This window comes from Rutidosis leptorrhynchoides, chromosome 6, assembly GCF_046630445.1.
Source record: "Rutidosis leptorrhynchoides isolate AG116_Rl617_1_P2 chromosome 6, CSIRO_AGI_Rlap_v1, whole genome shotgun sequence".
Lineage (NCBI taxonomy): Eukaryota > Viridiplantae > Streptophyta > Magnoliopsida > Asterales > Asteraceae > Rutidosis > Rutidosis leptorrhynchoides.
The window spans coordinates 225510284-225522813 of record NC_092338.1 but is presented as its reverse complement, the minus strand read 5'-3'; the positions used below and the strand labels follow the sequence as shown (position 1 = coordinate 225522813).

The following is a 12530-nucleotide window of genomic DNA, read 5'->3' as shown; positions in this document are numbered from 1 at the left end:
GTGACATCACTATCCACTTACATCATCTATGAAATCGTCAAACAGGAATAATAAAATAAGCATAGCCGTTACAAATGGAATTCATCATCAAACCCGTCACTGTTCATCATCTACTTCATAATCACTGTATTATCGCGTCTTACTTCCAATATAAACAGAAAAATGGTGCGACTGCAGTAGCAGTGATCGTGTTTCAATAGAATACAGAAGGAAATAGTAGCTGCATCAGTAGGATTTGTGCAGGTTGGTTAATGAAGTAGTAAATAGAAATATACAAAGGTGTACTAGTAGTTTGTGTTGGAGTAGAGGTGGTGTTTTACGGTGGTTAAAATAGAAAAATAGACGCAGCACAGAAGCTGTTGGGTCTGTTCGAAAAGCTGTAAGAACAGCTACAAGGAAACTGTAGCAGCCTGTGGTTTTCATGGGTTGATGGTGGTGGTTATTGTTTGTCTGTAGTAACAACACAGTAGCTGTCAAAAGACAACATATAACGACGGTGGTGGTGTTTGTGGTGGTTGCACCAGCAATAAATAATAGTAGCCGTAATGGGGTAATTGGTGGTAGAGGTGTCGATGGATGGTGGCGGTGAACACTCACGGTGGTGAGGGGTAGTGATAGGTGTCGGTTGTCGATGAAGCAAAAGGAAAAAGAAAACGTGTAGCAAAATGAAAAGAATTAGAAGGATGGAAACAACATACGTTCTTTATTTTCCTGGGTCCAACAAGAAGCAGAAAGAAGGAAAGAGATAAGAGAGAGAGGTGTTTGATGGTATATTGTGCCGGTGGTGATTAATGATATATAAATACATCATATATTAGTTGATAAGTATAAAAGCATAAACACGTGAAACAACAGTTGTTACCAGTTGTCAATTGAGATGTGGGTTTCATAAAAGAATACGATGGTGGTGCATTTTTTTATAAAGACAGATAGATGCTTTCATATATGTATATAATATAGAGTGATGGTAAATTTAATTGGCAATCAAAAATAGTAGTATATATATATTTAGATAAAGAAGAAGATGTGGTTAGATATTAAAATTGATCGAGCATGAATATAGTTATATATAGAATTTGTAGATAGTGCATAAGTCAAAATCATAAAATAATATCCTAATACTAATAATTAAGAATCACAGGTGAAATAGGAATGCAAGAAATGAGACATGAAAAACAAATTTAAATGGTGATAGATAGGGATGGATGGGGATAGATAACAGAAAAAAATAAGGAAGTGGAGGTATGTGGTCGATGAATTCAATTGTGGGGTTAAGGTGTTTATCTATATGATTAGTATATGTATGTATGTATGTGGCATTCGTATATATATATATATATATATATATATATATATATATATATATATATATATATATATATATATATATATATATATATATATATATATATATATATGGAGAAGAAGATAAGGAATAATATATAATAATATCAAGTTGGATCTTAATTGTGTAAAACAATATATATATATATATATATATATATATATATATATATATATATATATATATATATATATATATATATATATATATATGGAGAAGAAAATAAGGAATAATATATAATAATATCAAGTTGGATCTTAATTGTGTAAAACAGTAATCGAATAAGATGGGTTTCATGTCTTAGTTCTAAAACTTATGTATATATATGTAAAATATTAACTCTATATACTTTATATATATAATATATACTTTTTGATTAATATTTATTATATATTATTATTATTTTACATAATTAATTCTAATAATTACAATATATAATATTTCAATTTATATTTCCAATTATTATGTATATATATATACATACATATCTAATTATAATTAATTGTTCGTGAATCGTTGGAAATGGTCGAAGTCAAATGTACGAAAAATAGTTCAAAATTTATGAGACTCAACATTACAGACTTTGCTTATCGTGTCGAAATCATATAAAAATCAAGTTTAAATTTGGTCGGAAATTTTTGGGTCGTCACAGGTTCCACCGGTGGTGAGCTTCCCTTGTTCAAAGGTGGCTGAACTTCGTCGTTCGTACCTTTCTTGCTTGCCGTTTCGCTACTTGGTTTCACTGTGTTGTTCGTACCTTTAGGTGGCGCCATTTGATCAAACCAAAATCGTTAAGTGTTAATAGATTTCGGGTTTGAGTACTTAACTTGGGAAAAAGAGTGGGTTGATTGTTTTAACTCCTATAATTGTGCAAACCCCAATTTGGAATCTGGATTCCAAGGGCGTAAAACAACCAAGCGGATTAACCTTATTCGATCGGAATCGAATAAGTTAATATCTTAGTGTGGATTAACTCGGATGGTGATCGGAGCACCGATCGGATTTAAGTTAACGACTGGAGTGACGTTGTCGCAATTGATTTTGGCAGAGTAACGTTTATGCATCCAGTGTTGTCCAAATGAAGGATTTCACTTGTGTATTTATAGATGTTATGGAGAGAATGATGACGTGGCACATGTCCCTTTCATGGTTGTAACAAACTTTGTCAGTCCCGAGGGGTGACGTGGCACCTATCCCTTTCATGAGGAATAACAGATCCTAACGAACTTCCATAGATTTGCGGGCTGATGTGGCATGCAACTTGCTTGCATGCTTGTTCCGTGATCAAGTGGTCATTCCGAGACAAAGTACCTGCTCCAGGGTAATGCATTTTCTTCCGGGACAACGTGCTTGTCCCGGGAGAATATCTTCGTGTCGGTTTGGAACGCCGATACAGTAGTGTCGGCGGGTTGATTCCGGTTAAGGCATCACGGTGCTCTCAGTCTAGCCGGGTAGGTCTCGCCAAACACTTGTTCCAAGTGTTTCTTCACGGTCATGACTATGATGATTGGCTTTACGGTGCCTAGTTGTGATTATCTTGACCGGCTGTACAGTGTCGGTTGTGTGTGTGTCATCCTGGTTCTTAGTCTTGCTATTTGTCCGTCATGGTGGAATATCCGAGAAGACGTCAGACGGATGACGAGAAAAGGAGTTGGCAATCCGGGGCGCGTAGTGCCGGGTATGATTTTTGCCGAGATGCTTCCCTATTTTGAGATGGATCATTATGCGTATCATTAATAATGATGTGAAACGATTTGGAGACAGAAATAATCAATCTAATACAGTATGATAAGAACGTGAAACAGATTTGTATATACTTTGTATAATGCCGTATAAAATCAGTATAATTTAATAAATATAGTATTAATATTATTAATAATAATATAAATACTAATAATAATAATAATAATAGAAATATTAATATCACTAATACTAATAATAATAATAATAATAATTGTATTAATAATATTAATACTAATATTAATAATAGTAATTAATGATAATTATATTATTAATTATGATAATAATTTTATTATTTATAATAATAATAGTAATTCTTAATGATAATGGTAATATTAATATCTAATAATAATACTAATATTAATCTGAATATCTAAAATTATAACTTTACTACTAGTTATAAAAATAATGATATTAACAATGATAACAACAAGATTGAAGGTACGCGCTACGCGGCTATACATTATCGAAGAAAAATCTATAAATATAACGGTTGGTAAAGTATTAATGGTGCGAAATTGACCTTTACAGGTTATAGGTTATATATCCGAAATCACCGACTATAATTTATATCATCAATTACCTAACTAGTACAAACTTATAAGTGGTGGTGATAGTGTTGGGAGGATTATATATATAAACTTTTTCATGAATAAAAAGAGTGAAACATCATTTGTTTGAGTGTGAAATGACGTCCAATGCTTCTACCAATATATATAATAATGGTAAATGGTAATTTGTAGTACGGAAATGGGAATGGTGTACCTTATCAATCTGAATGATTATGTTCTACTTTAAAAAAAAAAAATTTGAATTCTTGCCTCTTGTTCAAAACTACACGTATTCACAAACAATTCCAAGTACAAAATGGTACGCTCCATACAATGTTATGTGTATATATACAAGTGAGATGGTTAGCGCGCTTCGCGGTGGAAAAATTACGAAATGTACATAAGCATTTCGTTTCTTACATAACATCCTTGTTTCAGTTTTACATATTATTAGATTGGTTATCTTCTTTTGGATCTTCAACTTACAACTTGCAAAGTTAGTCTTTTACGGAGCAGTTAAAACTACTCAAACTTCTTGATTAAAGACATATTATTTAGCATTTTCTCAATAGCTTCGTCATCATGTCCACGTCCCCTTGACTGCAAAAATACAATCATACCATCAACAAAACTATTCATCATTTAGTTTGCAAGTTTCAAATATGAAGACCGTTTGAACTTTGAAGAGGTAACAAACCATTAAATTATCTCAATAGATGACATTTCAAACAATCTAATACTCGGTAGTTTTATTGTGCTATTTCAAACAATCAAATTACCGACTCAGACCCGACTCGGCCCGGATGTGACCCGAATTTTTAGCGCTGGCAGACTTTTTAGGTGTTAGGGCTAGTCCCCGAACTGACGCGTCGGCCGACTCAGCCAACTTTTAAAACAATGTCTACAATAATATCTCTGGAATCTTATGGAAAAAAAGTTTGTTTTTACTAAACCAAAGGTAAATGAATATAGATGAGTACCTTGATTGATGGGACCATTGCAATGGCTTCCTCCACAGTTTCAGGGCAAAGGTTTCCAAGAGTACAAAGCTGCGTGTAAATTTGATGATAAAATGTGATTTAAGAATCGAAATCAAAGTGAGACAAAAAATAAATAAATGGGATCACTTGTCGGAACACTTTACCTCAAACTCTGCTAACTGGTATCTACTCAATAGTCTATATGTTAGTTAAGAAAATAAAGCTGCTTTTATAACATAACACAACATCTGCTCAGTAGTCTGTATGTGCGGCGTTACGGGCGTTGGTGACGTTAGTTCTTGTGCAAGTGTCGCTTTCACTGCTTGTTCCTATTTCCATGATTGTTTCAACTACAAATTCTGGAATACCCTTTTATGCTAATTTGCTATAATGGAACTGAGAAATAAGCAAATTTAATTTAGTATACCTTCTTTAAGGTTTCATTCTTTCAGTCTTGGCCTACGGTTTTTGTTTCTTAGAATTTTGTTTGATTGACTTCTTAGAGTTCTTTTGCATATAGTCATTCCCAATGTCATAACCATAAATTAGCCAAAATAGAAGTTGGAACCACACCAGGCATCTCCCAGTTAACCCTAGTGTTTTAGAAGGAAAAAAAATGAGGAATGGGTAAATATAAATGTAAATAAATAGTAACAGCAAAACAAAAAAAAAAGAGTTAAATGCACTTACAGAAGATCCATTATCACGAAAAAATCTGCAAATAAAGGCAAACAAACATTGCAAGTGATGTTTGACTTTGTAATAAATTAAGAAAAACTATATAAACTTTCAAATTAATTGTTCACGTTCATAGAGAGAAAAAATAATAATAAGATAAAATTCTTTTATGCTCTACTTTATGCATATAGAAAAAAAAAAATAGATAAAAGAATATGAGATAAAAATGTAAAGCTAACGAAAATACATTTAATAAATTGAGTATATGTTTTATTCCGTAATGAATCTAAACGTGAAAAACTTTTGTTATGAACGACATACCGTGAATAAGAGAGAACAGACTGCCATTTGGGAAATAATCGAACACCAACAAACGTTCTCCTCTGGACTGAAAATAGGCTCGTAGTGGCACCAAATTCTTTTGCCTCAACTTTCCAATCATGTCTACATGTCTGCAAAACTCATTAAGATTCGGCCACGTGGCATCTTTTAGCCTTTTAACTGTTACTATAAGCCCAGTTTCCATCACAGCTTTATACGTACTCCCCATTGTACCTCTTCCAAGTGTCTCAGCTGACGCTTTTAATAAATCCTCCAACTGATAATTCATCTCCGTTGTACCTCCGTCGCCACAAAACACCAACACCATGCTGGCACCACCATTTTCACCATTTCATGAATGCCCACCGTTCTCACTTCCTCCGCCGTCTGCTGCCGTCGTTGGCGGTGGTGATTCTGGTTTGTTAACTCCGGCCAGCTCTTTTATGTTTACGTCTCCTTTTCTCAAGATTAGTATAAAAAAGTGATTAAAACACATAAAATTGAAAACCCACCAATAAAACTGGTTCACAACTGACCAAAAGCTAGATGTGTAGGAATAGCTGCAATAACTTGAGATCTTCTAAACTTAATCTCCATAGCTGTTTAACCATTTTATAGTTATTAGTAAATTTGAAAGTTTCTTACAGGGAAGTTAATATGAGTCCCAGAATCCCAGTATTTAAGCGCAACCATGTCGTATGCACGAGCTGCCTTCTGTTCCATATCATAGCCACCTGAGTGTACAACATGAGTTTTTGTTATAGATCCCAAGTTAAAAGTTGAAATAACTTGCATATATGGAGTAAAAACACTGAGAAATAATACTATCAGGTGAAGAAAAAAACACTTACCAATATAAACTGATATATGGAGAGATCAGCCGGGTACAAATAACAACCACAATAAAGCATACCCGAAAGATCTAGACGTACGAACATGAAACATAATAACCAAAGACACTATAAAAATAGAACCTGAAATAAGCCTTCAGATCATTGCATTATATCCACCACAAACCTTCATCAAATAGCTAAATTACCTGAAGCAACTAAACCATGTAACAGTTTCTCATGTCCCTTTTTCGAACTCAATATCGGTATAACCAGCTGGGGTAAGATGTGGATAAACGCCAAACACTCGAAAACCTCATAAACAACAGCAACACATTATAATAAAATACTACAAACTGCTTAAAAAAACATACTCAAATAACCACACTACCATCAAAACTTAAACTACAACTGAAGAGTGAAAGTACCAGCTACGATGTGTAGAAATCTTGATATTGTTACTAAAACCTGCTGTGAGAAAAATCACATTAGGTCAAACGTAAAATTCAATCATAATTGCAGCTCTCATATATTCATTCAAGCGTTTAATTAAACACTTGGTGTGCAGAAACAAATGATCCATATGCCTCAAATATACCTTACAAACATCAAACCACAACAACAGATGCTAAAACTAAAACAAAAACTTCAAACCTTCCATAGAAGAACATCGATGTAGGGATAAACTAAAAACTAATTAATTAACTGATTATCTGGAAGAAAAAAAACCCTAACTTTTGATCCAAAGTGCCATTTTATTCTAGCCAAAAAGAGGAAAAGCATACCTGAGTAGTCCTATGTCCTTCGCTCTTTTCAAATCTAATTTGTAACTAAACCAAAACAAAAGTTAGCGTGCGTAGAAGACAACTATATATATGCACACACAATTTTCAATAGTAGGTGTCATTAAGTTGACTTTTAACACTTTTGCATACAACAAAATTGTTAAGTTGAAAAAATAGCTTATCTTTTTAGCCCATTTGAACGATAAGATTTTATCATGTGTAATTATAATACAAATAAATTTTATACTACATACCTCAATAGAAGCTTAATTGAGCAAGGTGATGAACAGAGGGCCATTTCTGAATCCATCGATTGAAGTAATCAATAACAGCTGTTTGAACCCTAGCTAGTTTGTTGAAGAATGACTTCAGAAATCCATACCCCATATGCTTTTACATCGATATCAACATTATTATCAGAGTTGATTCTACGCCACGGAAGGTCTCGTTTGTTATCATCGTACCATTTCAACAACCATGTCCTGATTTTAAATTAGCTTCAAATAATAAATTAATCGGAAGTAACAAACATAGAAAAAGATACCTAACCTCTTAGAGTCATCGATTGCTATGTCTCACACACATACCTGCGAAGATGAAGAAATCAATTGAAGATACTTATAAAGTTTTGTGGAATCGATTTCATGTGTTTGTTTGTTTAGAATAATTGAATGAATTAAAGGAACCTACCTGTTATATGAAGAAGAGTCTTCTTGATCGAACGAACGATTTAGGGTTAACCTAGTGTTTTAGAAGGAAAAAAAAAATGAGGAATGGGTAAAACAATTGGTAAAATGGAATGGTTGTGGATGTAATTAGGGTTTGTAGGTGGATAATGAGTGCCAACAGAGAAGGAAGAAGGGAAGAAGGATGAGGCGACATACCAGATGAAGAAGATGATTGTGTCAAAAGAGAAGGAAGAAGGGAAGAAAGGATGGATCGACATACCGGGTATGGTTTGGTTACTCATTCTTCAGGCCAACCCCTCATCTGTTATTGTGTATGTATATTTTTAATGTGCGGTGGAGAATTGCCCAAAACGTGAATAGTGTTTTGTTGTGAGGGAGGAGGGTGACGTGAGCAATCAGGAAATCCTCCCCTGATAGAAGATGGGTATCGAGAGGATTTTCACTTCCCTGATACAAGATGGGTAATAATATAACAAATCAAATGTATTTAATTTCATATTATAATTTTTAATGATATTAATAATATTAATTTTAATTTTAATAATAATTATGAATGTAATAATAATATCACAGCTATAATTAAACTTGTAATTACATTTAATATATTAATATTATAATTATATAGTATGATAACATTTACATAATATAATATTTAGTTTTTCAAATACTAATTATATTTCAAAGTATAATTTAAGATCGTTTACATAATAGAAATTATTATATCATCTAACGTTTTCATTTTTAAAACTTATCTAGGTATAGTTCATTTATGTACTAGCGTTTATTTTAACTTCTTAAACGTTCTAGTTAACTTATTTAAATATTAATCGAATTAATAAACAAATGTTACTATCGTTTACTTAATTAATTTGAAATCATATATATATATATATATATATATATATATATATATATATATATATATATATATATATATATATATATATTGTAGTGACCCGTCCTAATCCACCTTGACGAAGTCATCAACATCTGGTCCCATTGCGAGGTACTGACCTAAATATGTCATGTACGACTCCAAGTATTATCTTTAAAATGAGCAAATGCACAGCGGAAGATTTCTTTCATACCTGAGAATAAACATGCTTAAAAGTGTCAACCAAAAGGTTGGTGAGTTCATAGGTTTATCATAACAATCATTTCAATATGTAAATAGACCACAAGATTTCTGTTTTTAAATATATGTACACTCGCAAGTGTATAAAAGTATTCTATAAGTTGTAGGCACCCGGTAACAAGCCTTAACGTTCATGTTTTACCCTCTGAAGTACACCAGATCAGGTGTGTTTAATATAACCTCGAAGTACTAAAGCATCCCATAGTCAGGATGGGGTTTGTCAGGCCCAATAGATCTATCTTTAGGATTCGCACCTACCGTACATAGACAAGTAGTTTAATGTTACCAAGCTAAGGGTATATTTCTGGTTTAAACCCACATAGAATTTGTTTTAGTACTTGTGCCTATTTCGTAAAACATTTATAAAACAGCGCATGTATTCTCAGCCCAAAAATATATATTGCAAAAGCAATTAAAAAGGGAGCAAATGAAACTCACAATACTGTATTTCGTAGCAATTATGTATATGACGGAACTGAACAAGTGCAGGGTTTGTCTCGGATTCACGAACGTATCAATATTGTGATTCAATATTGCAGGAAAGTACGTAGACGCAACGAAAATGATAAACGTTAGGTTGACCTCACGAGCAATACCCTCGAACAATACCCATAACCTCCATAGCTATAACCCATAATTTCCTTAGCTCTATCCCGTTTGAAAACTTATTTTGAAATCGTCTGAATATAACTCCGTCGTAGTATTTTATGTATACTAATAATATCTTGAAATAATACTAAGTAAATATATATATGTAATTCGATTGAGAGAGTTTAGAGAAATATATTTTCAAGTTTCTATGAAATAATGAAACCTATTGAATTCTATTTATAATAGATTTTTGAATTATTAAAGTGAATTATTAAAGTATGAATTATTAAAGTGAATTATTAAAGTATGAATTATTAAAGTGAATTATTAAAGTATGAATTATTAAAGTATGAATTATTAAAGTGAATTATTAAAGTATGAATTATTAAAGTGAATTATTAAAGTTAAAGTAAAGTAAAAGTAAAGTAAAAGTAAAGTAAAGGTAAAGTTAAAGTATAGTAAAAGTATAAAACTATATACGTATAATACGCGTATATATAATATTAATTTAAATCGTTATATATATTTAATAAAATAAAATATAAATATCGTTATCTTTATCATACTGGTTAAGTAATGAGTTGTCAAAAGTGGTTCTAGATATTTATAAAAGTTATATACGTTTTAATAATAAAGTTCTTTTTAAACTGAAAACGTCTTTGTACTTTTGAAACTAAATTAATAGAATATTATGGAAACCAATTCCCCACTATCTTTTGTCTAACTTTCGTAAATGACACTTTTTGTTTTTATTTATAAATAGCTTTACAAATTATTCTGAATATCGTTAAGAGGAATAGATTTTCTCAAATCATAGTGGACCTCTCAACAGAGACTTGTAATCATAATTCAATGTTTCTGATAATTCAATCATTTAATATATTTTTTTAATTTCATCGAAAATCATATTGAAATAAATACGTTCGTGTAAGGTATTATACGTTTAATACTTTATTAATATTCTCAAGTTATAATACATATATACATATACATATCTATTTATATATAACGGTTCGTGAATCGTCGGAATTTGGTCGAGGTTATAATGAATGTATGAACACAGTTTAAAATTTTTGAGATTTAACTTAACAAACTTTGCTTATCGTGTCGGAATAATATAAAGATTAAAGTTTAAATTTGGTCGAAAATTTCCGGGTCGTCACAGTACCTACCCGTTAAAGAAATTTCATCCCCGAAATTTGATAGAGGTCGTCATGACTAACAATGAGAATGTTATTATAACGATTATAGAGTTTTATCATGTTCAAGAAGAATGGATAAAATAATTCAATTAATCGAAACGTGTGAGTGAAGTTATCGTAAATGAATGAAATAAGATAATAGTGATTCGTCGTATCTTTTGACGTCATCACGATTGATCTCCGAAAAGAAAATCTTTGTAATCTATATTGGATTTGATTATTCGGCGATTAAGGAAATTATGATCCTCTTCGAATTAATGCGATAATCCATTTTGATTTCTCTGTCGGATATTTCACTATAAATCCACCTCATTTGTTTTCTTACAACTCACACCTTCTCAACTCATATTTTAAAGTATTTGTCAATATACTTCATCCAGTGCTGATTCTTGATATACTCCTCACTTTCATATCTGTCGCTCTTCTTTTTCATCTACCTCCGGAAGAATCTATTTACTTCTACTATACTCTCGGTTTTATAGTGTTTTTAGTTCTTCCGTGTCTTTATATTGCTATATGCATCGATATATACGGTTTATAATTTTTGGGTGGTTGTTGGGTTTTATATCTTCCCTTATATTTCAAAGCCCCTGCTTTTGTCTTCTATAATCATTGACATCCACAGTTAATGCTCCCTTCTATTTGCTGCGATTTATACTCCAATTTCTATTTTGGAGTTTTGTCCTTTCGTTTCTTCTTCTTGCGATTAAGCAACGTTTGTAATGGTCCAGTATTCGCAGATATGAATTTCAGAATGAACATAGTTAATGTTCTAAGAAGGAAATGGTAATGGCACGATCTTGATTTGTTAATTTACCAGAATACCCTGAAAAGACCGAATCATCAAGAAAATATATTCTTGATATTTTTAGAGATTAAATAGAATACAAGAGTCGTGTAACATGGAACATGATGACGACATGGTCTGTGAATCGTCATGTCCCATTAGAAACTCAGCATGACTTACTGTAATATAATCACGTTGATCAAGTGTCATTATATTATACTAACTCATGCTTCAGTTCCCAACACTACTTCAAAACATTCATAATTTAAACTCGAAAGTTTATAGAATATAGAAACTAATAGTTTCTTATATGATGTAACACTGATAGCGCAAAGAGATAAATGACTTCAGATAAGATTAGTTGTGAAAATATCTTCAGAAATATCGCGAATATTTATAATGAAAGATATGATAATATCTTAGAATTTCTAATATTGATGGATGATGATGAAGATTTGTCTGTAAAGGTTTAGAATAAAGAGTAAGGTATTCGTTAATGACTTTAGCAGGCACTGAATCATTTGGATTCTTTGAAGGCAGATTTAGTCTTTGTGATTTGTCCACAGCCTCCTTCATAGTCTGTTCAATCCGTTTTCCAGTTCCAAACCTTCTCTTTTTCTCAGCTTTTCCACCTTACTATTCTTTGTCATCAAACTTTTTACTGTTAAGATCGTTTACAGTTTTTGATGCTTCATCAGTATTTCGAGAACTAGTTCGCAGTTTAGGGTGTTTTTCAGAAACTTCACATTCAAAGTATATAAGTCCAGAAGATAGACACATATAATTGTTGGCGTAGACATGCTGCGAGATTTCAAAATACTGATTGCTAATTTCTGATGATTCATATGGCAATTCTCGTTACAAGATGCAGATGAGTAAATGATGGGATTTTGATA

The 12530-nt window shown here is 31.9% G+C and overlaps 1 protein-coding gene across 16 annotated transcripts; it reads right to left on the bottom strand.

The window, feature by feature from the left end:
• Positions 1-3855: 3855 nt before the first annotated feature.
• Positions 3856-8326, bottom strand: LOC139856144 (inactive leucine-rich repeat receptor-like serine/threonine-protein kinase At1g60630). Of its 16 annotated transcripts, XM_071845389.1 has the most exons (10): positions 7921-8324; positions 7485-7817; positions 7231-7275; positions 6874-6913; positions 5616-6760; positions 5307-5331; positions 5044-5209; positions 4781-4975; positions 4617-4685; positions 3858-4236 (listed from the first exon to the last, which is right to left on the bottom strand). In XM_071845389.1, exons 5-7 carry the CDS (start codon positions 5941-5943, stop codon positions 5149-5151), a joined length of 414 nt encoding a protein of 137 aa, XP_071701490.1. In that variant the 5' UTR covers positions 5944-6760; positions 6874-6913; positions 7231-7275; positions 7485-7817; positions 7921-8324; the 3' UTR covers positions 3858-4236; positions 4617-4685; positions 4781-4975; positions 5044-5148. The 16 variants fall into 16 exon arrangements, with proteins under 16 accessions (XP_071701492.1, XP_071701493.1, XP_071701490.1 ...); XM_071845390.1 differs by having other exon boundaries at positions 5616-6071; positions 6261-6349; positions 6467-7817; XM_071845388.1 differs by having other exon boundaries at positions 5616-6349; positions 6467-6574; positions 6655-7817.
• Between the last annotated feature and the right edge of the window lie 4204 nt (positions 8327-12530).

Coding starts and splice junctions, on each gene's coding strand:
- LOC139856144 (XM_071845391.1), bottom strand. CDS start 5,943: ATGGTGTTGGTGTTTTGTGGCGACGGAGGTACAACGGAGATGAATTAT. Junction 5,332..5,615: donor TCTGTTCTCTCTTATTCACG/GTATGTCGTTCA, acceptor CTTTATTTGCAG/ATTTTTTCGTGATAATGGAT. Junction 5,210..5,306: donor TTCGTGATAATGGATCTTCT/GTAAGTGCATTT, acceptor CTAAAACACTAG/GGTTAACTGGGAGATGCCTG.